The 23,129-nt window shown below is 49.0% G+C and overlaps 2 protein-coding genes across 5 annotated transcripts; both read left to right on the forward strand.

Moving 5' to 3' along the window:
- Positions 1–23: 23 nt before the first annotated feature.
- On the forward strand, positions 24–21,211 carry DKKL1 (dickkopf like acrosomal protein 1). Of its 4 annotated transcripts, none has more exons than XM_078145997.1 (5): positions 24–104; positions 18,901–19,120; positions 19,799–19,939; positions 20,192–20,284; positions 20,802–21,211. In XM_078145997.1, exons 2-5 carry the CDS (start codon positions 18,914–18,916, stop codon positions 21,093–21,095), a joined length of 735 nt encoding a protein of 244 aa, XP_078002123.1. In that variant the 5' UTR covers positions 24–104; positions 18,901–18,913; the 3' UTR covers positions 21,096–21,211. The 4 variants fall into 4 exon arrangements, with proteins under 4 accessions (XP_078002123.1, XP_020859345.1, XP_020859346.1 ...); XM_021003686.2 differs by lacking the exon at positions 24–104 and adding an exon at positions 17,993–18,160; XM_021003687.2 differs by lacking the exon at positions 24–104 and adding an exon at positions 18,540–18,671.
- On the forward strand, positions 106–8,996 carry CD37 (CD37 molecule). The gene is made up of 9 exons (XM_021003683.2): positions 106–192; positions 4,290–4,364; positions 4,465–4,537; positions 4,856–4,980; positions 5,206–5,280; positions 5,685–5,789; positions 6,003–6,392; positions 6,559–6,642; positions 7,935–8,996. Exons 2-9 carry the CDS (start codon positions 4,299–4,301, stop codon positions 8,010–8,012), a joined length of 996 nt encoding a protein of 331 aa, XP_020859342.1. The 5' UTR covers positions 106–192; positions 4,290–4,298; the 3' UTR covers positions 8,013–8,996.
- Positions 21,212–23,129: the final 1,918 nt, after the last annotated feature.

Below are 23,129 nucleotides of genomic sequence, written 5' to 3' on the forward strand. Positions count from 1 at the left end.
TCCTTCCCCTCTGCCTAGTCGCTGGGTGGACCAGTCTCTAATTTAAGTGGATGGTCACCCAGCTTGCATTGTCCAGTCGACCCTGAACCGAGGCTTCTTTCGAGGTGAGCAGACTTTACCTTCTAGCAAAGGGGGGATCTCTAAGAGCTTGAGGAGCACCTGTCTCGGCTTTCTCCGCACTCCAGAGTCCAGGTATCTCGCACACACACACACTTGCGCTCACACACCCATGCGGTCTGGAACGGGGGAATTTTAGACGCTTAAGGCTGAAGCCCAGCTTTGTCCTCCCCACTCCGACCTTTTGTCTGGCATCCTCGATCCACCTTGCGCTTGCTCTCTTGAGTTCCCACAACACACGCACTCGCGCTCATAGTCCCAGTCGGAAATGGATCTCTAAGAGCTCAAGTAATAAACCCCTTCCCTCTTTCTCCTTGCCCCAGCGTCCTAGTCTTCCGCCTGTCCCAAAGCTCCCCAGGATCTCAACTAGAGATCTCTAAGCATTAAAAGGGAAATCCCTCCAAGGCCGGACTCCGTGGCTCTCTCGACTACTGTCCCCGCGCACCTCCGACACGAGGTCCTTGCCCTTGAGTACCCCTCCACCTTCACCCTACACCAACCCCCGCGCGACACCAAGAGCTCTGGTGTTCCCCTCCTCGGGTGGCCGCCCTTCCCCCAACTTCCTCAGGCGTCGCCTGTGCCCCGAGAGGAAGTCACTGTACTTCCTGGGGGAGGGGGGAGTTGAGCGAGTTTACAGGTGCTGTGTCCCTAGGGATCCCGACAGACCCCAAGTGTAAGGGGCAGAGACTCGGGGAAAGGCCCGTCTAGACAGAAACTGGAGTCTCAGCCCAGAGCCTGAGACATGGAAGCACGGAAATGGGGGCAGAGGAGACAGAAAGGACAAACAGAGAAACGCTGAGAGAGATAGATACTCAGTGAGAGGCTGAGACAGAAAGAGATAGGGAGAAACCCCAGAGACAGGGACAGACCCCAAAATGGGGCCTCACTTTCCTCCTTAGACAAATGAGATCCTTGGATTCAATGTTTTCAAAGGTCCCATCTACCTAGGATGTTCTAGGTTCCTCTTAGGCTTTCACACACACACACACACACACACACACACACACACACACACACACACAGGAAGAGGGGCAGCTTAAGTGACACTGAGCCACATGCAGCATCACATCGATGAGGTCATCTGATCTCTGTGAGGTAGAGCCTGGTCTGACTTGGCCTAAGCTAAGGAGGAGACCTGGATGAAGGTAGCGACCCAAGCAGGTGCTTGAGAGGACTTTGGACCCACCTCTCTGTCCTCCACATCCCCAGAGCCATGAAGAAATGGGAGAGTTCCTTCCAGGCCTCAGAGACAGAAGTGACCAGAGAATCAGAGGAAGCAGGGGACCCCCATAGCTCTGAAGAGACCAGTGGTCCACAGGAATCTGAGGAAATCAGAACCCCAGAGGGGTCTGAGGAGACCAGAGGTCAAGGAGAGACTGAGGAGACTAGAGGCCCAGAGGATAAGGAGGGGATTGAGTGCCCCAAAGAGACTGTGATTAGGGACCCAAAGGGGTCTGAGGAGAACAGTGGCCCAGAGGAGAGTGAAGGGATCAAGGGCCCAAAAGAGACTGAGATTAGGGACTCAGAGGAGACTGAGGGGATCAGGACATCAGGGGACACTGAGGAGACCAAAGGCCCAGGGGAGACCAGGACCCCAAAGGAGAATGAGGTCGGAGGTCCAGAGGAGGTTGAGGGGATCAGGGGGCCAGTGGAGACTGAAGATAACAGGGAACCAGAACACACTGAGACTAAGAGTCTAGGGGAGACTGAGGGGATCAGGAACCTTGGGGAAACCTGGAGCCCAGAGGAAGCTGAGAACAGGGGTCGAGAGAAGTCTGAAAAAACCAGAGACCCAGAGGAGTTTAAAGAGTCCAGGATCCCAAAGGACACTGAGGTCAGGGGTCCAGAGCAATCTGAGGGAACCAGAGACCCAGATAAGTCTAAGGAGACCAGGATGTCAGTTGAGAGAAAACTGAGAGGTTCTGTGAGATTTGAGATCCGGGAACCTGAAGAGCCTGAGACCAGGTCCCCAGACACTTCTCAGGACACTAGAGACCCCAAGGAAACTGGGGACTCAGAGATACCCAAGGAGCCCAGGGACCTAGAGGAGGTGTGTGTCTGGGCTGGGGGAGCTGGGAGGAGGTAGGACTGTAGATGCTTCCTCCTTTGGGGTCTCCCTCCCATCTTGGTTGAAGACTGTCCTTCCTTAGGTTGTCTCCTCTCTCTTTCAGCCTCTCTCTGTCTCCTTTCTACATTAAGCATCTGCTATTTTAGAAGGCACTAAGCTCCTTGCTGTACATCTGCTACCCTCTTTAGATTGTAAGCTCTCTGAGGGCAAGATTCCCCAAAGTCCCCTTCCGGCAAAGAGGCCAAACCCAAGGCTGGGGGACAATCTAACTAGAGGTGACCTGGGCTGGGGGAGCAGGGAAGACCTCATGAATGAAGCTGAGCTAGAGTTGGGAGTCTGAAGAAAGATCACATCATGGAAGGATCATAGAATGAATAGTCGGGGGGGGGAGCTTCTAGGCCAGGGGAGCAAAATTGACTTGTTCAGGGTCACACTACTAGCAAATATCTGAGGTAGAACTTGAACCCAGGTCCTCAGGACCTTCTTTCTGAACTACATCCCTCTAGAGGTGAGGGTCAAGCAAGCAGGGAGAATTCTGGACTTTGGGGAATCTTCTTCTTATCAATGTGGAGATTCTGCCTGTTGGTCAGAGCACTAAGAAGGCTGGTGGCTACGGCCATGAGGAGCTCTTTGCCCATCATCTCTTTGGGAAGGGAGGTGTTGGTCCTAGGCCTGGAATGTGAATTCGCAGGAGCAAAGCAGGGAAAGGCTAGAACACGGGAAGAGAGTCTTCTTGTAGTGGCTGGAGTGTAGAAGGTGGGGAAAAAAGGGAGTCATGGTACTTAGTTCAGGAAAGGGAGGTGGGACCAGACTGCAAGGCAGGATCTGGAGAGAAAACTGTGCTGGTGGCAGAGGAGAGCCATGGCAGGTCTTGGAGCAGAGCAGGGCATTAGAAAGCTGATGAGGGCAGTGTGTAGAATAGAAATTAAATGCCCTGGGAGAGTCTAGAGGCAGGGAGACCTCCTAGAAATCCAAGGCTATTTCAATTGTCTCAGTCAGGAGTGCATTCAGGGACTCTTTCCCAGTTCCCTCAGATGTGAGGCCCTCTGTCTGATTTTAAAAAATTATTTTGTGTGTTATGTGCATATTAATTTGTTTCTGTTGAATTGTTTCTGTCATGTCTGACTCTTCAAGACCCCATTTTGGGGTTTTCTTGGCACAGATACTGGAGTGGTTTGCCATTTCCTTCTCCTGCTTGTTTGACTAATTAGGAAACTGAGACAAATAGAGTTAAAGTGACTTGCCCAGGGACACACAACTAGGAAGCGTCTGAACTCAGGTGCTCTTGACTCTAGGCCCTGCATTCTATCTCCTGTGCCCCTTAATTGCCCTGTGTGCCCCTAATAGAAGGAAAATTCCATCAAGGCAGAGACTGACCTGTTGTGTTTTTGTTTTTGTTTTTTTCCTGCCTGTGATCCCTGCAACTAGCTCAGCATCTGGAATATAGTAGGCTTTTAAAGAAATGCTTTTTGCCCCCCCCCACAAAAACAAACAAAAAAACAACAAGGGGGCAGCTAGGTAACACAGTGGATAGAGCACTGGCCCTGGAGTCAGGAGGACCTGAGTTCAAATCCAGCCTCAGACAGTTGACACTTGCTATCTGTGTGACCCTGGGCAAGTCACTTAACCCCATTGCCTAGCCCACCCCACCTCCAAAAAAATGCTTTTTTGGATTGAATAGTCCAGGAGAGAAACAGTGAAGATTAGAACCTGGGAGGAGGAAGGCAGCGGGATTGGAGAAAAGGTAGGTGGGCAGAAAGAGATGTAGTGGTTTCATTTTCTAGTTTTTATTAGGTGTATACTCAGTTTGTTGGTCTGTTCTTTCCTTTCATTTTGATGATGAAATAGTGATATAGAACTGATAAGATTTGGAGCCCATCAAATCTCAGGCGTGAGGGTCAGGGAGGAGTGAGGGATTACTCCAAGGTTCCTGAGTGAGTAGAAAAGGATGCTGGTACCCTTGGCTAAAATTGGGAAATGGGGAGGGGTAGCTTGGGGACACCTCATAAAGCCTTCATGCTGGGATATATGAAGCTTGAGGTCTTGATTTGTGTACCTCTCAAGATCTCTGAATTTCCTGGGTCCTCTGTCTCTAAATCCCCAGGTTAAGGCCATGGCGGAGAAGGGCTGTCTCAGCCTCACCAAATATTTCCTCTTTGTCTTCAACATCTTCTTCTTCGTGAGTTATGCTACCCAAACCCCTGATCCCACCTCCACCCCTCCCACAACCCTCCTTAATCCATCTCTGGTCCCCCTCTCAACCTTCCCTGCCCCCTCAGGTCCTGGGCAGTCTTGTACTCTGCTTTGGCCTCTGGATTCTCATTGACAAGAACAGCTTTGCTTCTTATCTGGGTAAGGGATTCTGTAACTCAATCCTGGTGGTCTCAACCCCTGATTATGACCTTTAACCCAGGGATACAGTCCTCTGAGCCCTAGGCAGTGGTGATGTGAATTTGGGAGGCATTTCTGAATCTTGGCTCTGACACCAGCTTCCTGTGAGACTGGGGTCAAATCACTCCCCCTTTCTAAGCCTTAGTTACCACATTTATCAAAAGAGGGGGGTTGGGTTCTAGGTTCTCTGAAGTCCCTTCCTTGAGTCAAAAGCTCTTTCTTCCCACACGGGCATCTTCTTTACCTTCCCCTTCCCACCATTCTGTGGGTGTCTTGCAGGACTATCTTTTATACCACTGAAGATATGGTCTTATGTACTGGCTACCTCGGGGGTCCTCACAGGCCTCCTGTCCCTCCTAGGCTGCCTTGGAGCCCTCAAGGAGATCAGGTGCCTCCTTGGCCTCGTGAGTAGTCCTCAAATACTCCCTGGTACCCCTAATGGCTAGAGATGCCCCTAAAACTCCTCTGAGATCCTCCCCCTTGGATGCCCCCAAATCCCCCATGTCTCCATGATGTCTCCTTAGGGACCTTCCAACCTCCAGAGCAGCTCCAAAGGCTATCCCCTTTCTCTCCCAGCCACTCTTCCCCTGACCCCTAGATGGAGGCCCTAACTCTGTTCCTTTCCTCAGTATTTTAGTTTTCTGCTGGTCCTGTTTACCACCCAGATCACAATAGGAGTCCTCATCTACACACAGCATAGCCTTGTGAGTGAGACCTGCCCGCTGGCCAATGGGAAATAAAAACCAGAGCAAGACACTGAGTGGGAGGGAGGCAAAGACTGAGCCGACCACCGAGAAAGACCGACAGGGGAAAAGGAAGGGGATAGACACTTCAGAAAGAAAGGGAGACCCACTGAAAGGGGCAAAGCTGATTGAAAGAGGAACACGGGACAGGGGAAGGCGCAGAGACAGAAAGGACAGGAGGAAGCGACAGACACATGTTAGGGGCCATGTGTGAGAGGCTAGACCAGGAAGCCAGGGTGAGGGGCAGAGTGAGACTGAGGAGAGGAGAGAGGAGAAAGAAACCGAAACTGAGCTGAGGGAGAGCCCAGACCTGAAAAGCAGAGAAGACACGATATATCTCCCTCCCACCCCTTTTTCTGGCCCAGCTGGAGCGAAAGGTGAAGGACATCGTGCTGGACATAATCGAGAATTATCACAAGTACCCGGATGCTTACAGCACCGCTGAGAACTGGGATTTTGTGCAGTTCCAGGTGGGAGGCCCAGACCCGGACACCTGTCTCCTGACAACCCCCTGCCACCCTATCACATACTTCCAAACCAGCGTTTCCCCATGACCCTGAGAGTTCCTCCGTGCGTCCCTGGCCCTGAGGGTCTTTTGGGACCCTGGCCCTGAGTGGCCCGCGGGGAGCCCCTGACTGTGAGTGAGCTCTATCTCCCTGTGACCCCGACCGCTCTGTCTCCAGCTTCGGTGCTGCGGCTGGACCTCCCCCCAGGACTGGCTGCTGGCATCCTCCCTGAGGTCCAATGGCTCGGCCCCCATCGGCAGTGGAAGAGCCTCCACCTTCTTCCCGACACGAAGCAGCGACTTCTTGCCCCCATCCCAGACGACTGGGCAGCTTCTGCGTGTGCCCTGCTCCTGCCAGAACACTTCTGTGATAATGCCCACACCCCAGAGCCCTGCGGACGTCCCTAGAGCCAGCCAGCCTGCAGCTGGGCCTGGGGCTCGGGCCACCGTGGTCTCTTCCCCGGGCATGCCCTTGGTCCTGCCGGGTCCAGGCAGCCCCGGGACCCCTGCCCGAGTGCTCTCGGGCGAGCTATGCTCGATGCCTGCAGATAGTGGAGTCTATCCGGAGGTGCGGGCTCGGGAAGGGCCCAAGGGGACGGTTGGGGAGGACTGTCGGAAACTGGGAAGAGGTAGTGGCGGAGATGGGGGAGGGGGAGCGGAGTTGGAAGGGGCGGGGTCCCCAGGGGAGGGCAGACCTTACCTGAGCTGCGTGACTCCCTCGCCCGCCTCCGCAGGGCTGCTCTCGGAGCGTCTACACCTGGTTGCACAACAACCTCATCTCCATCGTGGGCATCAGCCTGGGCCTAGGGCTGCTCGAGGTAAGGACCCCGTCCCCCATCGGGAGCGCCCTCCTGGGGTTGGGTACCCGCTCCCCCACACCTCTCCCGAGCCTGGGGTTACCCGCTTTCCTCGCACCTTCCGAGCCTACAGCTCCCCGCTCCTCACTCCCCGTCCTTCTCCAAGAGGTGCCGAAGCCAAGTCACATTTCTCGGGTCGGAAGGACCTTTTCACCGTGTCTTTTTCTCCCATCTCTTGACAATTCGATTCTCCACGAAAGCGGGAACGCTCCCTCACAGATCCGCCCAGATTGTTCTCTCCTTGGGAGGGTGGGAGACAGCAGTCACTCCTCTGATTGGCTGTGGGATGGAAAGCGCATCTTCTCCCTCTTGGCTGAGCAAGGAAAGGAAGCAGGCCTTTGGGAAGTTAGGCTGAGGCAGGTCGCGAGCGCCCATTCTCTTTTAGCTGAAGTATTTCCCGATTGACCAAAGATGGGGAGCCAGGGGAGGTCCTACCTCAGATCTCCTTGGTCAATGAACCCCAGCTCCGATGGCGGTGCGGAACGGAAAGAGATCCTCCCCACCTCGACTACTGTAGGAGCGGACCCATCTCCAATTCTCTTGTCAGAGTCCTTCCCCATTGAGCTCGTTAGGAGCCGGACTTAGCTAATAGCGATGGGAGAGGGAGTAGCTGAGGATGGGGGGGTCACAGCAGAAAAAGATCTTGCCAGGATTGGTCGAGGTGGGAGCGAGCCTAGGAATGGACAGCAAGATGGCCCTTCTCCCCTGTGCCAAAATGTGCTCTGGCACAGCCCAGATTGGATAAGCAGGTCCAGCGCCTGCTGACTCGCGTGTCCCGTTGCAGATGGCGGCGGTGGGGCTGACACTGGTGCTGCTGCCCCACGGCCAGGCCTGGGGCTCCCGGCGCAAGGGGCTGGAGGAGGGAGAGTCATCTGCGGCAGGGGGGTGCGGGAACTGCAGTTCAGGGCCGCCTGCGTCCAACTGGGGCATGGCATGCGGGTGCGCTTCGTGGGGGTCCCAGGCGCCGAGCCGCTTGCCCACAATGGTGGGTCGTTGGCTGCCGCGACAGCGTCAGGCCTCGAGGCTTTCGACCGTCTGGTCCACCTGTCGGATAGAGCCCCAGGGCTACGAATAAAGGATCAGCTCAGCCCCAGGATCGGCGATGCCCTGCTTCTGTACCTGTCCGCCCTGTCTCTGACCTCTCCCCCTGCGTCTCTGCCCCTATACGCGAGCCCTCACCCGCAACCATCCTTGTCCCTAGCCCATAACAGCTCCACCTCTGACCCACCCGTGTCTCCTTCCTCTCTCCCTAGCTCGGGGTCATGTCGCTTTCGATGTTCCTCTGCAGGAACCTGGATCACGTCTACAACAAGCTCTCGAGATACTCTTAGACAACCCCCCCCTTACCCCACCTGAGACCCCGAGTCCTGCTCCCAGGACCCTCTCATCTTTCCTGAATCAGCCACATCCTCTCCCCCATACCGCTCTCCTCCAGGGCATCCTGGAGTCCAGTCCCTAAGCTTCCTCTTCTCCCAGCTCCCTTTCATCTGCGCCGACCCTGGAACCTCGTTCCCTAATATCCCTCTCCCTTCTTGCGCCAGCCAGGTCCTTTCCTGGAGCAGCCTAGAGGGCTTCCTAGGTACCCAGCGATATTCTGTTCCCAGCCCCTCTCTTCCCAAGGATCCTCTAGTATCCCTTCTTTGAGTCCCCCCCCCCTCAATATTCAATCCCCAGCAGGGTCGGGAGGTGGTGACTAATGGTGTCCTATTTTAAAGGTTCCAACCGTTGAACCCAGTCTTTCGTGCTCCATCCCTATCTCATCCCACCAGGAACCCTGAGGTCTGAGCCCTAGAACCCTCTTCTCTACCATCTCCCTTAGCATTCTAGCTCCCTCTAGTACCCCAGTGTCCTTTCCTCCAACCTCCTTTTCTTTCCCCAGGGATTTTAGTGACCACCATAGCCTCCCTATCTTCTTGCTCTGGACTGCTGTATCCTCTTCTTCCTGGGAACCTCATCATTCTGTCCCCCAGTCCTTTTTTTCCTCCTGGGGAACTTATCATCTTACCTCCCAATATTTTCTCCTCTACTTTGGAATCCTGGCATCCTATTCTCTAGCTCCCTTTCTCCCTCTTTCCCCACTTTGTTGTGTCCTGTCTCCCTTTGCTCCTTTTCTATTCTCAGGGACCCTATTATTCTGTCTCTTCCCCACCCCAGGGATACCAGTACCCTATCCTTCAGTTCCTTTTAATCTCCTGCAGCTCCCAACATCTTGTCACAGTCTAATTTCTTTCCTTCTTATCCATTTTCCTTTTCAATTCTCTTTCTGTCCAATGAGCTCTGGGTAAGAAATAAAAATCATTTATTTGCTGGTAAAATGGACTCTGTAGAAGAAGGTATTCATTGGCTCCTGGCTGTCCCTAGAAGGTCACTGAACTTTCTTCCCTTACCAAGACAGAACTTCTCAACCCAAGCTGCCCACCCATTGGAAGGCCAAGGATTGGAAGGGAGCAGCCTGGGGTCATTTGTAGGTGAAAAGCCTTGATGGGCTGGAGTACTGGACAAAATCTGGTCAGATGAAATGTGACAAGAATAAATGTAGTCTTATACTTGGGTTAAAAAAAATCAGCATCAGAAAGATGAAATGTGAGGGGACCTAGGCAGTAGTTAGTTTGAAAACAATCTGGAGTTTTAAATAGACTGTCAGTCTAAAGTGAACAAATGGTCTAATGATATTACCACAAAAGCTAAAACAATCTCAGGTTGTAGGCATAATGGAATGGTTGTTTTCCACAAATCTCTCCAACACTTCAAGAAAAAAAAGTACTAGAGATAGAGTAACTAAAGCTGAATCCACATAAACACCACAAAAGGTAATACAACATGAAATCACAACAGATGATTATAAAACTCAGAGCCCCAAGCTTATGCCTGGTAAAGAAAAGGAGAAGATACCATTAAAGACCATTATCATGGTGGGGAGGTATACATGTATGGCAAGAGAAAGCTCATGGGTTTTGTCTGAACAGAGAAATTTACACATTAGAAAATCACCTTTTCTAGGAAAGGTGGTCCTACATCTTCATTACACCTCAAAGAGAGGACAGGTATGATTCCCCATGGGCCAGCAGCACCCCAGATTGCTAGGGAAGGAAGGGGAATAAAACCAGAAATATGATAACTTGACCTTAAGAGTTTTGAATGATTATAGTAAGGCCAAGGGTGGGGTTGGACAACTTGACCCTGGGCACAGAGTGAATCCCACAATGTGACACTGCTTCTATTTGACATTGCTTCCTTCATTAATTGATATTTCTAAGGAAGGAAAGATAGTGCCTTTCTCCACGCCACACCCCAAATTACCTTGTGTCTAGCTTGTTTATACCTGAACATGTATATATTGTCTCCTCTGCTGGGATGTAAGCACCTTGACAGAAGGTATCATTTATGCTTTTTTATCCCCAATGTATAGCACCTGGGATGAAATTAATAAATACTTGTCCAATGGGTGACTAAAAACATATAAATGCAGTAATAGAAATATGAGGGAAAGTGCTCAGATTCTGTATTCCAGAAACTCGGCACTCATAAGGAATACATAGAACAAAGACATAATAAAAAAGGATGTAGCCAGTAAATGCAAGAAGAAAATTAAGGATAGACTAGAAATGAAGAACAAGGCAAAATAAATCTTGGAAAAGGGTACTGCAGAAGAATGCTACATCTGTAACCCTGGCTTCCAGCTTGCAACTTTTGTATAAGACTCTCCCCATGGGTTAAGAGAATGGTGATGCAACACTGGGAACCTGCCTAAGATGTAGAGTTGGGGCAACAGCTTGGGGGAAGAGATACATTCTTCTACCTTCCTGTGTCAAGAAAGAACATACCTTTGGGGAGAGTCTCTAAGGAGCAAGAAAAGACTTTGGGAAGGGTTACATGTAGGACAAATATCACTCCTCACCTGTGATTCCTTAGAGACTTTTGGGAATTTCCGCAGGAATGAGCTCAGGGACTCTCTTGGTTGAACTGAGGTACCCTGTTCCTACTGAGAGAGTTCATTCACTTGGTATTTTCTTTTTTTTAAATAGCATTTTCTTTTTTCCCCAATTATATGTAAAGACAATTTTTAGCATTAATTTTACAAGATTTTGAGATTAATTTTACCAAATTTTCCTCCTTCCCTCCCCTCCACCTTCCCAAATTGGTAAGCAATTTGATATTGGTTATATGTACAATAATGTAAAACATCTTTCCATATTAGCCATAGTTGTGAAAGAAGAAACAGACTGAAAGGGGGAAAAAAGACAAAAAAGTAAAACAAGTGAAAAAAGTGTACTTAGATCATCATTCAGAGCACATTAGTTCTTTATCTGGATGTGCATAGCATTTTCCATCACGAGTTCTTTGTAATTGTCTTTGATCATTGTGTTGCTGAGAAGAACTAAGTCATTCATAGTTGAGTATCGCATAATGTTGCTGTTACTGTGTACAATGTTTTCCTGGTTCTACTCATGTAACTTTGCATCAGTTCTCACAAGTCTTTCCAGGTTTTTCTGAAATCTGCCAGCTCATCATTTCTTATTGCACAGCATTATTCCATTACATTCATATGCCACAAATTGTTCAGCCATTCCCCAGTTGATGGGCATCCCCTCATACTTGGTATTTCTTTTTTTTTCCTTTTTCTTTTTTAGGCAATTGGGGTTAAGCGACTTGCCCAGGGTCACACAGCTAGTAAGTGTCAAACGTTTGGTCTGAGGCCGGATTTGAACTCAGGTCCTCCTCACTGCTCTATTCACTGTGCTGCCTAGTTGCCCCCCACATTTGGTATAATCTAACCTGCTTGGACAAAAGGGTTTACTTGCTCTTCACTACTTGGGGTAGTCTTTTGTATAACCGACATTTGGCTGCGGATGGGTCAAACCTCCAGATATAAGCTTGGAGTACCCCTCCCTCTTTAAGGGATAACAATCTTGATTGAAGTGCCTGAGATCAGATTTGAATGAAGAAAAGTCCAGAGCTCCATGCAACATGGCACCACCTAGCAGCCCCTATGTAAACGTGCAGATAGATATAATTCTAGTTTGGTACCCCTCTCTGAGAGGAGCTGAATGGTCAGGATCATGGCCTTCTTTCTACTCCTCTCCAAGCAGGTATGAGCAGGATTCCCAAGATACCTATCAAAGCTTTCCTACTAGCCACATTCCAACAAACGCATTTGGACCTACAGATAACCTACATGGGCAACCAATACATATATACACATTCCCTACACAAGAAACATCCAAAAATAAAACCACATGTATAAATGTAGTGGAATACTATTGTTTCATAAGAAATGATGAGCAGGTAGATTTCAGAAAAACTTGGAAAGACAAGAATTGATGCTGTATGAAGTGAGCAGAACAAGGAGAGCATGGTATACAGTAACAGCAACACTGTGCAATGACCACCTTGATAGACCTAGCTCTTCTCAGCAACACAATGATCTAAGACAGAGATGGGGAACCTGCAGCCTCGAGGCCATAGGTGGCCCTCTAGGTCCTCAAGTGAGGCCCTTTGACTGAATCCAAATCCCCTTAAAGGAAGGATTTGTTCTATAAAACTTGGACTCAGTCAAAAGGCCCTACCTGAGGACCTAAAAGGGCACATGTGGCTTGGAGGCGAAGATTCCCCACCCCTGGTCTAGATAGAGTTATCATGCCCCCACCCACCTCCACCCCCAGTCTTCTCTTCTCCAGGCTAAATAGCCCTAATTCCTTCAATTAATCCTCAGATGACAGAGTCAAGGCCCTTCTTCATCCTGATTTCCTTCTTCTATATGCCCACAAGGTCATCAATATCGACCCTAAACTGAAGTGCTCAGAAATGAACATAATAGTGCAGATGTACTCTGATTCAAGCAGAGAACTAATGGTCTGATACCTCCTTGTTTCCATAAGCTCTGCCCCTCTCAATGCAGCTCAAGATGGCTTTTGCTTTTGTGGCTGCCACACCCCACATTGAGTGATTTACCTGAGCTTGTGGTCCACTAATAACCCTGGCCCAGAGGCTTTCAAGCTTCTAAACCTATCTCCCCCATCCTGAATTTGTGAAACTAATATATGAACCATTGTATGATTTTATATTTATCCCCATTGATTTCCTTCTTATTAGATTCAGCCCAATGAGTAATACAAGGAATAAATGAATGAAAAGGCATTCATTACTCACTTACTAAGTTCCAAGCACTACACTAAGCACCGGAATCAGGACAGTTCCTGCCTTCAAGTAGCTTACATTTTGATACAATACACATAGGGAAATTGGGGTCAGGGAAGGGAGCTTTAGCCTACACAGTCAACACAGTCACAGAGATGGTGAGTGGAACTATTGAGGAGTAGATTGAAACAACATTTCTAGTAGCAAGGGCAGTTTTGATTTGATTATGGTTCCAGAGCTGGAAGTCAAGGTGAGAGTACATGCATGGTAGGAGACAAGGAGATGCCTGGAGTCTAAAGTGAAACAGGGCTGGGCTGGCTAGGTAGAGTGGACCATGTGGGGTACTCGACAATCAGGAAGGGGCCGATGGAAGGTCAGGAGTGCCAGTGCTGAAAGGCTTCAGTCTCCTAACCCAAATCTTTGGTCCAGAGGGTGCAGTGTCAAGAAGATAACCTTTGAAGATGCTTCTGAATCCTGACTCTGTCACCTAGCGTATTTACTCTTCCTCCCACCTTTCTGTCTTCTGCAAATGGCATGACCAGCACACTGTCTCTATGTCTATCCAAATCTTTGATAAAAATGTTAACGGCATAAGGCCAAGCCCTTCGGCACCCTAATGTAGACCTTCTTCTATGATGACATAGAACTCTTGATGACTCTGAGTCCCACCATTCAATCAGTGCCGAATGTATCTAATTGTATTGTCAATCTAATCCACCATCACTCCATCTTCTCCCCAAGAAAAGCATGAGATATTTGATGCAAGCTTTGCTAAAATCTAAGTAACTCATAGCTACAGGATTCCCTCCTCTACCAGTTTAGTGGTCCTCTACAGTTAGCCTGTTCCTGATGAAGTCACACTGGCACTTATAAGTCACTGACCTGAGCTCCACATGACTCCTTGTTGCTTCAATATTGATCCAGGCTTTTGGAAGTTATAATGGAAGCTCCTTGAGGGCAGGGACTGCTTTTGCCTCTTTCTAAATCCCACACAGCAAAGTGTCCGGATCATCACAAATGCTTAAAAAGTGCTTTTTGATTTATTGACTGCAAAGGGAATATTTATCAGAAATATTCATATTATGAAATTATCCATTAACTAGCCCTCGCCCCAATCTGAAAAATGTCCTTCTCTCTATCAAGAAATCTCATTCGTAAAACACTGGCAATTGACTTTTCAGTAGCCATATGGTTTGTTAAAAGGAGTAAAGCAAAATTGCTACAAAACAGTCAAGTGCTCCCCTCTCCTGGAGCATCACGCCCCCCACCCTCCCCTTGTACTTGTAGGTCATGGACAAGATTAAAGGAATGGATTGGGTGTGTTGGGTCCACCTGGATAGGCTCTGTAAACAGTGAGGAATAGTGAAGGACTTGGAGGCAGAGTGGATTGGTTCCAAGGTCTCTGGCAGGATCTGCCCAGGCTCTCAGCTGCCCTTCCAGGTGACAAAAGTCCATCTCCCTGCCTTTCACAAATCACTTTTCCCCCTTTCATTGAATATCACTGTAACTTCAGGCCCATGTGAGGGGACCATAGAGCATCTGCATATACATTAGTTTTCCCTAGCCCTTCTTTCATACTAAACTCACAGTTTCCTAGTACTGCTACTCATCTCTGGCAGATAGCATGCCCCTTTAGCCCAGGTCAGAATAGATCAATAGATGGTTATCAGTCCATACTTAATTAATTTGACAAAGTCCTGGAGCTTCTCCAACAGCTCACCTTGAAGCCAGTGTCTCTAGTTTGTGTGAGGAATACTATCTCATCAGTGAGTCCTCTCCTGGCAGATGCAATAGGTTTCTGGCGGCTCCTGTTTGCCTGGTATTGTTAATAGGATTTTACTGAGCCAATCTCTAACCTGAGAATGATGAAACAGCAGGCTAGAGACAGAGTGCCAGTAATCAGGTAGCCATTTAATTAATTAGTTTCATTATGAGGAATAGATTTGCAAATCAGGAATTCTCCTGATCAGAATTCAACCTTGCTCTACTGAAGGCAGAGATTATATACATAAATCACCAGTGGGAAGGGAAGGGGGAAGGGGGATCACAAACAATAGTTTCCAAGGGTCTGAGTGGTTTTTCACAAGCCCACACTCCGGGTATCCTGAAGGTCTGTGAGAACAGTATTATTTCAGGTCCTTGGTGAGTCACAAGACCAGAGTTCTGTGACAGGAACAAGTTTTACAAGCTTTGATTCGCTTCACTTAAGGTACAGAGGCACCAGAATGCAATGATTGTGAGAGCATCGTCAAGAGTTTGATTGATCTTTTGTAACTGAGGCATTGTAAGTCTGACTCCCAACCCATAAGAAGCAATTCTAAGAAATCTACTCTATTAGTATATTAATTACACATATCATATTGATAAATATGAAAATCACAGTTCCCTTCACAGTATCAAATGTCTTCAAAGCCTTGCAGATGAGCCTCAGCATGCGATACGAAGGAGTGTCTAAGTCTGCACTGAAGTACATATGGTCTTTTCATCCCACCAGACTCCAGGGGCACCTGAAGGCACCAACCAGGCTGCTTCTTTCTGCCCTTTCTTGTCCTTTTCCACTATATATTCAGGAGGGAGATCACTGGGATGAAGAATCTGTCGCACATTTTGGATAATAAACACCTAAAACTAAAATTTTTTTTTAAAAAGGCATTAGAAATTCTCTGGACAGGGTCAGCTAGTGAGTGCTTGTATCTTTTGGAGGTTAAAGTATCCTGGATCTCAAAATGAAAAAAGACTTTTGAGGTCACTGAGTCCAACCCCCTCATTTTAAGGATGAGAAAACTGAGACCTAATGAGGTTAAGTGACATGCCTAAGCCCAATCAGATAGGAAACATCAGCTTCAGGATTTGAACCCAGGTCCTCTGATTCCTGATGCAATTCTCTTTCCTCTGTGGCCCTATCTCAGTTCTGAAACCCTGTGTGTCCCTGGTCCTAAACAGAAGCTTTCCAGAAATGGCATTTGTCACTAGCAGATTTAGATGGTCTAAAACTGTAGTCAGCCTTTCCCTTTACTGTTCAAAAGTCTTTTGCAGAAAATGCAGATGCACCAATCTGCCCTCTAAGCAATCCATGTCACATGAGATGATGCAGAAATTTCTTGGGGCATTCACTTAGACTGCCAAATAGCCCAGTATATTTGGAGATTTAATCGGCCCAGGGAGCTAGGGCTTGAATCATTGACATAGTGTCAACTTTGAAGGTTTTCCCCTTACAGACTGATATTTTTGTGATGGTAAATCAGGCCATCTTTTTGTCTCAATTCTTACGTAACCCTTAGTCACTGAATGAGTGTTGCCTCAGACACACTGAGACTTGGGCAATATCTTAATTTAGAAAGGCAGACAGGTGAAATGACTTGCTGTGGGTTATGAAGTTAGTAAGTGTCTAAGACTAGATTTGAACTTGGTTCTTTCTGACTGCAGGTCTAGCACTTTATCCACTGAGACACCCAGCAATCTGTTTGCCTTTCTTTGTATCCCCAGCACTTAGCACAGTGCTTTGAACACAGTTAGCTCGTAATAAATGTTTGGCTTGACAAGACTTTCCATTCAAGGATGTGGAGTACTGGAGATACTGACCTCAGTTTAGAGGCAATAAGCCTTAAGAACAATATACCTGAGAGACTCAGAGAAGATGATCAAGGACAAGGCTGTTCAGAGAAGAGTTCAGAAGAGAAGCAGTTAACAAACAAGTGCTAAGAGAACAGTTCAAAAGGCAGAGCTAACCTCACCTGAGGCTTCTGTACATTGTGAGGCACCTTGCTAATAAAATGGACAGAGCGCTAAGGAATGCTAGCCGAGAGAACTGTAGCCCTTCTTATCAAGGCAAAATTTCCAAAGCACAGCACTTCCAGTAACTCCAGTAGATTGAAGATAGTCTAAGAGGTTGGCACAGTAGGAGGCTTAAGAACAGCAAGAAAAAGCTGCAGTCTCCTCTTCAGGGGAGAGGCTTACTAACCACAGCATTCTTAGTGGATGTTGGACAAAGAGTTAGGTGACTAGAACTGAAGATCAACTTGATCAGAGACCTGACGACAAGCAGGGAGTTGTGGGGAGAAACACCAACACAAAATAACTAAGATGAGACATTGTGGGGTGGAGGGAAGAGGTCCAGCAAAGGGCAGCATATGCTTCTTGGCTTCCCTGGCTTCCTTCAAGTCCCAGCTAAAATCTTCCCTTTTACAGGAAGCCTTTCCTGATCCCCCTTAATGTTAGTGCCTCCCGTCTGTTAAATACCTCCAATTTCCATGTCTTCTTTGTACATAGTTGTCTGCATGTAGTCTCCCCATTAGGGTGTGAGTTCCTTGAGAGCAGGGGCAATGTACCTTTTTTACCTTCAGTGCTTAACACAATACCTGGCACATAGCAGGTGCTTAATAAATGTTGATTGACCTACTGATAGTAAAGAAATTTGTTCAAGGGTCATAAATTGCTCCTTCATGTGACCTGATTACAGGTCCCCCTTCATTTAGGTGCCCAGGTCACATTTGCCTGTATGTGCTGCCCTATACCTCATTTCTTTCTAAATCTACTCATCCCTCTGAATGGGTCTGTATCTATGGGAGATAGCTAAAGATTTACTAGCTGCCTTGGGAAATAGTGAGTTTGCCATCACTGAAGAGTGTTCAAGCCTGGGCTGCATGACTAGTTATCAGATGTAATGTAAAGATTTGACTTCGAGTCTGGGAACTCAAGGCCTCTGAGGTCCCTTCCAGACCTGGGATTTTGAGAAGGAATAAAGGATGTAGCTTTGTACCTACTTTGGGAAATTCAGTACCTGTTAAGTTCCTACTGTGTACAAGGCACTGTGGACAAAGTGGCCTGGGGCCTGTGATTATTGGTATAGGGAACCTCCAGGTGAAAAAAGGACCAAGGCAGGTCAGAACCTCCTTTGCAATTTAGAGTCTTGAAGAATTGTTCAGAGCATTGAGAAGCAAATGACTTGTCCAGGGTCAAACAGCCAGGATGTGTCAGAGATTAGGTTTGAGAATCTAGGTCTTTCTGGCTAGCCACTACTCCAAGCCACCTCCCGATTACACACAAGTTCATTGGAGGACCAGGAAAGAATTAACAGCTAGGGGGTGGAGGGGAATAAAAAAAGCCTTCGGGAGGTGGCCCCTTTAGGAACGAAGGGGGAGGGACACTGCTGCTGTCTCTGTGACGTCTCTAGACCTCTTGTGACCGCCTCAGCTCAGTCGGGGGTAGGGGCAGCGCCCTCTCCCTGCGCACGCAGTCCACAGTCGTCAGTACTTGTTCTCTGAGCCGGGTCTGAGAGAGCAAGCACTTAGGAGGATAAGCCGACTGGGTCCTAGAGAAAGCGAAGTGAGGCAGTAACAGGGTACGGAGGCAGCAGCAGAGATCCTCGAAGGGGGACTGGCTGGGGGCCCGGACTGGTAGATTCAATACGTGGGTCTCTGAAGGGGCTTCTGCGGAATGGGACTCCTGGATCCCTGAGAGCAAGAGCTGGTGGCCGGGGAGCGTGGGTCCTGGAGGGTGGTGGGACAGACAGAGGTGGTGCCCAGGTCTTTGAGGATCTGTACTAGAGGCTAGGATGCCCGTAGGTGGCACCAGGGAAAGACTATGCCCGGATCTAAGAGGAAGCAGGAGTACCCAGATTCTGAGATTCTGAGAGGCTGGACGGCTGGTTCTCGGAGGACTGCACGTTAAAGTTCCTGACCTGCTCCGGTCCAGTTGGATTACACCGTTTTTAGGATCCTCCCCCCAAACACACCGCAGCCCCGAACTCTGGCGGGGGATAGCGCCCAGGTGCTAGAAGCACTGCTCGTGGGCCCACACGCGAGATCGTCTCCAAGGGGGGTTTCCAGCAGGTTCTCGGAGGACCCCAGCTGGTGAGGGGAGTAGCCCGAGCCACAGAGGGGGCGTGACAGGGCACGGGACCGGACGGTTTGCGGGGGGCGTGGCAGTTCTCCCGGTTGGTAGCCTGCCTCTGTGAGGCGTCTCACAGTTGAGGGTCCAAGTGCCAGGGGCCAGGGAAGGAGGAGGAGTCTCGCCTGGGGAGGGGCGGAGACCTGTCTGCAGAGGCGGGGCCTCCGACCTCCGCCCCTCTCCCACACTCAGGCCCCGCCCCACCATGTGGCCGCAGCCCCTGCTGCTCCTGTTCCTGCTCTTGGCAACCACCCCCGAAGACCAAGCTGCACCCATCTCCGTCCTTGAGCATGCCCACGGGCGCAATCACGCCCCAGGGGGTCCCGACACTTCCGAGAGTCCGGAGATGGGTTCCATGGGCCTGCTGGGTATCCACAACCTCCTCCGCAACCTCAACCGCCTCTTCTTTCGGGTAAGCAGAAAGGACGCTGAGGGATGTGGAGGACAAAGCCTGGGAGGTGGATAGAGCCTGGGCTAGGGGATGGTCAGGCAACAAGTAAGTACTGATGAAATGTTTCCGCTAAATGACAGAGGGTCCGAACAATAGAAAGTGAGGGCAGAAGGCAGAGGTGGACGCAAGGGGCAAAAGGATGAGGGAGCAGAAGGACAAAGGCATAGATCTATAGGGATGGTGGACAGGGATGAGGGAAAGGGGTGGGAAGTTGACAGGTGGGGGACAGAAGGATGAAAAACGAAGGGCGAAAGGATGGGGCAAATGCAAAGATGACTCAGCCATGGAGGAGACGGTAGAAGACAGGAATGTAAGGATGAGGTACAAAGGAGGGGGGGGATGTTCAGAGAGAAGGAAAGACAGAAAGACGGGGACAAAGATAGGAGGGCAGAGGGATGAGGCTCAGACAGAGAATGGGGGAAAGATAGAGGACTGGCTAGGGAAGGTGCAGAAAGATCGGAAGTTTGGAGGGACAGAATCAGAAAGAGAGATGATGGGAGAGGAACTCATGAAAGGGAGACTGAGGGGTTGAAGGAGGGGTAATCTCATTCCACTGATTTCCCCGTGGTCTTTAATGAATTCTCTTCCACCTGTCCTTGGCTTCCTATCTTCCTGTCTTCTTGGCTGGGGCTCCCCCAGGAGGATCTGTTTCGGAACATGGACAGCCTCATGACACCTTCGGTGGACTTTAGGAACCTTCCTCCCAATTACCACAATGAGGACCAGAAACAACACCTCTTGAGTAACAGCACTATCTATAGCCACCACCAGATAGACAAGGTCAGCCTCTTTCCCCCTTCTCTGCCTCCCAACCTCATGTCCTGCCCAGCCACCTCTAGCCAGCCAACAATCTTTTCTCCTTCCCACTCTGGCCCAATGCCTTTGACACTCTAACTTTGATCCACTCCCAGCACTGTTAACAGCTGAGAAAGAAATTTGATGGACAGAAAAAGTGTTGGTAAAGGCAATGGGTTTCATTCGCTGCTTGCCCCACCCCCACCCCCCGTACTATACACACATACATACACACAGGTGACTGATAATCGGACCGGAGATATGATGTTTTCGGAGAAGGTGGTGGCTGAAATTGAGCCTTCAGAAGGGAATGTGGAGGATGATTGGAAGGTCAGAGATGCTTTTGTTGCCCAGTAAATTTCAGTGTTGGACCTTTGTGACTTCCAAGGAGAGAGGATTGGGGTGGGGGGCAGGGAGGACTGAAACATTATGTCTTGGGGGGGGGCAAGACTGAGAAACAAGTTCATGCCACTCTCCTGTTCATGCCTCTGTCTCCCCAGTAATCAGGGGTGGGACTGAAAGAAATGGAGTGAAGCAGGAGGGGAAAGGGTCAGGAGCCCTTTTCCTGTGCAAGGGAGAAGTGAGATCAAGGCTAGACCTCCAAGAAGCCTCCCTGCTCCCTTCCTTGCAGCTTGTGAATGCAGGGCCCCAGCTGGTAGGCCCAGGTGGAGGTGGCAGAGGCAGAAATAAGAAGGAGGAAGTTAGACACCAGGGCTAGTGAGTTCACCATCCCAGGAAGTCTCTGAGCAAAGGCTGTGTCCACTTTTCAAGATGATGTCTCTGGGGATTCCTGCTCAGGTAGGGAAGTCACTTTCAGCTCAGAGACCTTGTGGTTCTGTGATTTTAGGAACCTGAAGATGAAGAGAATGAACCACCCCAGCCTCTCCGAAGCAGTGGACTGAGCAGCTCCCATGTCGAAACCCATCCCAGAGTGTCTTTCTGGATCTTCAGGCTGCCCCGTCAGCTGGCCGTGGGGGACAGTCGGGTGGGGAACCGCTGGCTCAGCGAGAAGAGTCACCGGCTTCAGGCTATCCGGGATGGGCTTCGGGAGGGAGCCCACGAGGAAGCCCTCTTACACGTCCGCCCTATGCCTAGCAGGGCCCGTTTTCTCTATCTCCTAAGGCCACCTCGGCAGCTTTAGGCTATGGGGTTGGCCAAGAGGCAGGCTGAGGGCAGTGGCAGAGATGAGAGGGTGCCTGCAGGCATCAGCCCCTCAGTCCCCTTGGAAATAAATAAAAGTTCTATCTTCAGTGAAAATGGCATCATGGCTGTCATCTCCAGCCTCCAGGCTCTGTCTTAGCAAGGCCCTATCTCTTTCATCTTGCATCTCTTCTCTCCTATTCTGTCACTGCAGCCTGAAGGAAAACAAAATTCCTAGATAGCAATCCACAGACTTGGGTTCACATCTCACCAATGCCTTGGGCTAGTTACTTCTCGGATTGTCAGTTTCCTCTTTGGTAAAATTAGCATAAAGAGAGGAAAGTTTCCGCTGGCCAGAAGACACACAAAAACCAAAAGTAGATCTGGGACCCTCCCTCTCAGTCTCTCCAGAAAACAAACCAAAAAAATGACCCCAGGGCAGAGCTACTTGGGGTGGGTCACTGTTCCCTGTCAAAGCCCCGCAGCTCATGATCCTCCACTGACTTTTTGCAAAGTAAACACATTAATTCAAAATAAAATACTCAAGAAAATGGAGGTAGGATACATTCTCCCACAACTTAACTACACCAGTGGTGAAAGATACACAGAGAAGAGGTGAGATCAGGGAACGGGAAGGAAAAGTGTTCTTAGGGAACATACATGAAAAGGCACTTGCCCCAGGATCCCTTAGGGCCAGAGCCATTCTTAACCTGTGGCTTTGCAGGGCTGCCCACTTCCTCTTAGGATGTAACACTCTCTCTGCTAGGTATCTCCCTTCTATGTGCTCAGTTGTATGGTTGTATTTCAGCTCTTGAGGGACAAGAGCTGAACTGCTGGCTCACCTATCTTCAATGCAGTGGTTAGAAAGCCTCTCCTTGACAGGGGCAGGCTGAACTTTCATATATATATATATATATATATATATATATATATATATAGCCCAGGGCTAGAGGCTATTTAAATCACTATAGCTAGCTAAATACAGCCAGTTAGAGCGACCCCTTTCTAAAATCCTCTGTTCTTTAGAATGCCTGTCTGGTGTTAATGTGAAGTTGTCTTAAATTCAAGGTCAGAAAATTCCTCCTTTCTAACCCAAAGGAACAAAAAGAAAGTAAGGTCATTTGCTTTTCTTCCTTCTGACCCAGTAACGCATCTCCTTCTTAGGTAGCACAAAACTTCACTTGCCCTACCTACCTCACAAGGGTATTGGAGGAAGTGTTTTGCAAATCTTGCAATGCGTTAGAAATATGAATTATCTCCAATCCTACTTCCTGCCCATTATAATCTATCATGCCTGCTATCTCGTATCATGGATCGCCAGTACCCTTGGTTGCCTGCTGTTATGTCCCTAGGACAGCCAACCCCTAGGGCCTTGTGAAACACTTTTGCCCTTTTACAGAACAGTTGGTGTCCCACAAGAACAGTGGCATTATCTACTGGCATTAAAGGGTGTGGCTTGGAAAAGCTGTTTGGGGTGCTATAACCGGCTTGACCACCAGATGATGCTCAAAACTAGCTTAGACAGCTCCCGACTGCGTGGGTGCAAAAAATACCTAGCAGTCTTGTCTTCCCAGCCTCTTCTAGTGATTTCTGAGTGGACCATTATGCACAGATATTCCAACAATCACTCATAAATTGATTGACTCATGCCCCATCCAACTAGATCAACTCTTGGGTATGGTCCCAAAGAATTCACTCATTCAGCATATTGGCTAAAATACATTTATCTTGCAATGAAAACAAATATAAAGCTTAATAGTGAGCTCTGAAGAGATTCAGTGTGCCATCTTCTAGTAAAGTTGAGTTTCCAGTTCCCCTTCCCCCCTTATTCTTGACCATATTGAAGTGGAAGACACACAGTACCCTAAGGTTTAAGAGAATATCAATGTTGCTTTTCCAGTACTTTGTGAAAATCCAGTTTATTCTGTAACTTGAAAGGTGTCCTAAAGTCATTTCCCCCTTATCTTGAACCAGTACCAAAAGGATTGCTTTTGTTTCCCTTAGCCTTAGGTTCCCCCTGTCCTCTAATCTTTAA

Source organism: Phascolarctos cinereus, unplaced genomic scaffold, assembly GCF_003287225.1.
Source record: "Phascolarctos cinereus isolate Bilbo 61053 unplaced genomic scaffold, phaCin_HiC Scaffold_726;HRSCAF=1367, whole genome shotgun sequence".
Classification (NCBI taxonomy): Eukaryota; Metazoa; Chordata; class Mammalia; order Diprotodontia; family Phascolarctidae; genus Phascolarctos; species Phascolarctos cinereus.

Bases quoted from the DNA above. Each gene is read 5' to 3' on its own strand.
- DKKL1 (XM_078145997.1), top strand. From the start codon at position 18,914: ATGTGGCCGCAGCCCCTGCTGCTCCTGTTCCTGCTCTTGGCAACCACC. The intron at 19,121-19,798 runs GTAAGCAGAAAG...GGGCTCCCCCAG, and splicing joins TCAACCGCCTCTTCTTTCGG to GAGGATCTGTTTCGGAACAT. The intron at 20,285-20,801 runs GTCAGAGATGCT...CTGTGATTTTAG, and splicing joins ATGTGGAGGATGATTGGAAG to GAACCTGAAGATGAAGAGAA.
- CD37 (XM_021003683.2), top strand. From the start codon at position 4,299: ATGGCGGAGAAGGGCTGTCTCAGCCTCACCAAATATTTCCTCTTTGTC. The intron at 5,281-5,684 runs GTGAGTGAGACC...TTTCTGGCCCAG, and splicing joins TCTACACACAGCATAGCCTT to CTGGAGCGAAAGGTGAAGGA. The intron at 6,393-6,558 runs GTGCGGGCTCGG...CCGCCTCCGCAG, and splicing joins ATAGTGGAGTCTATCCGGAG to GGCTGCTCTCGGAGCGTCTA.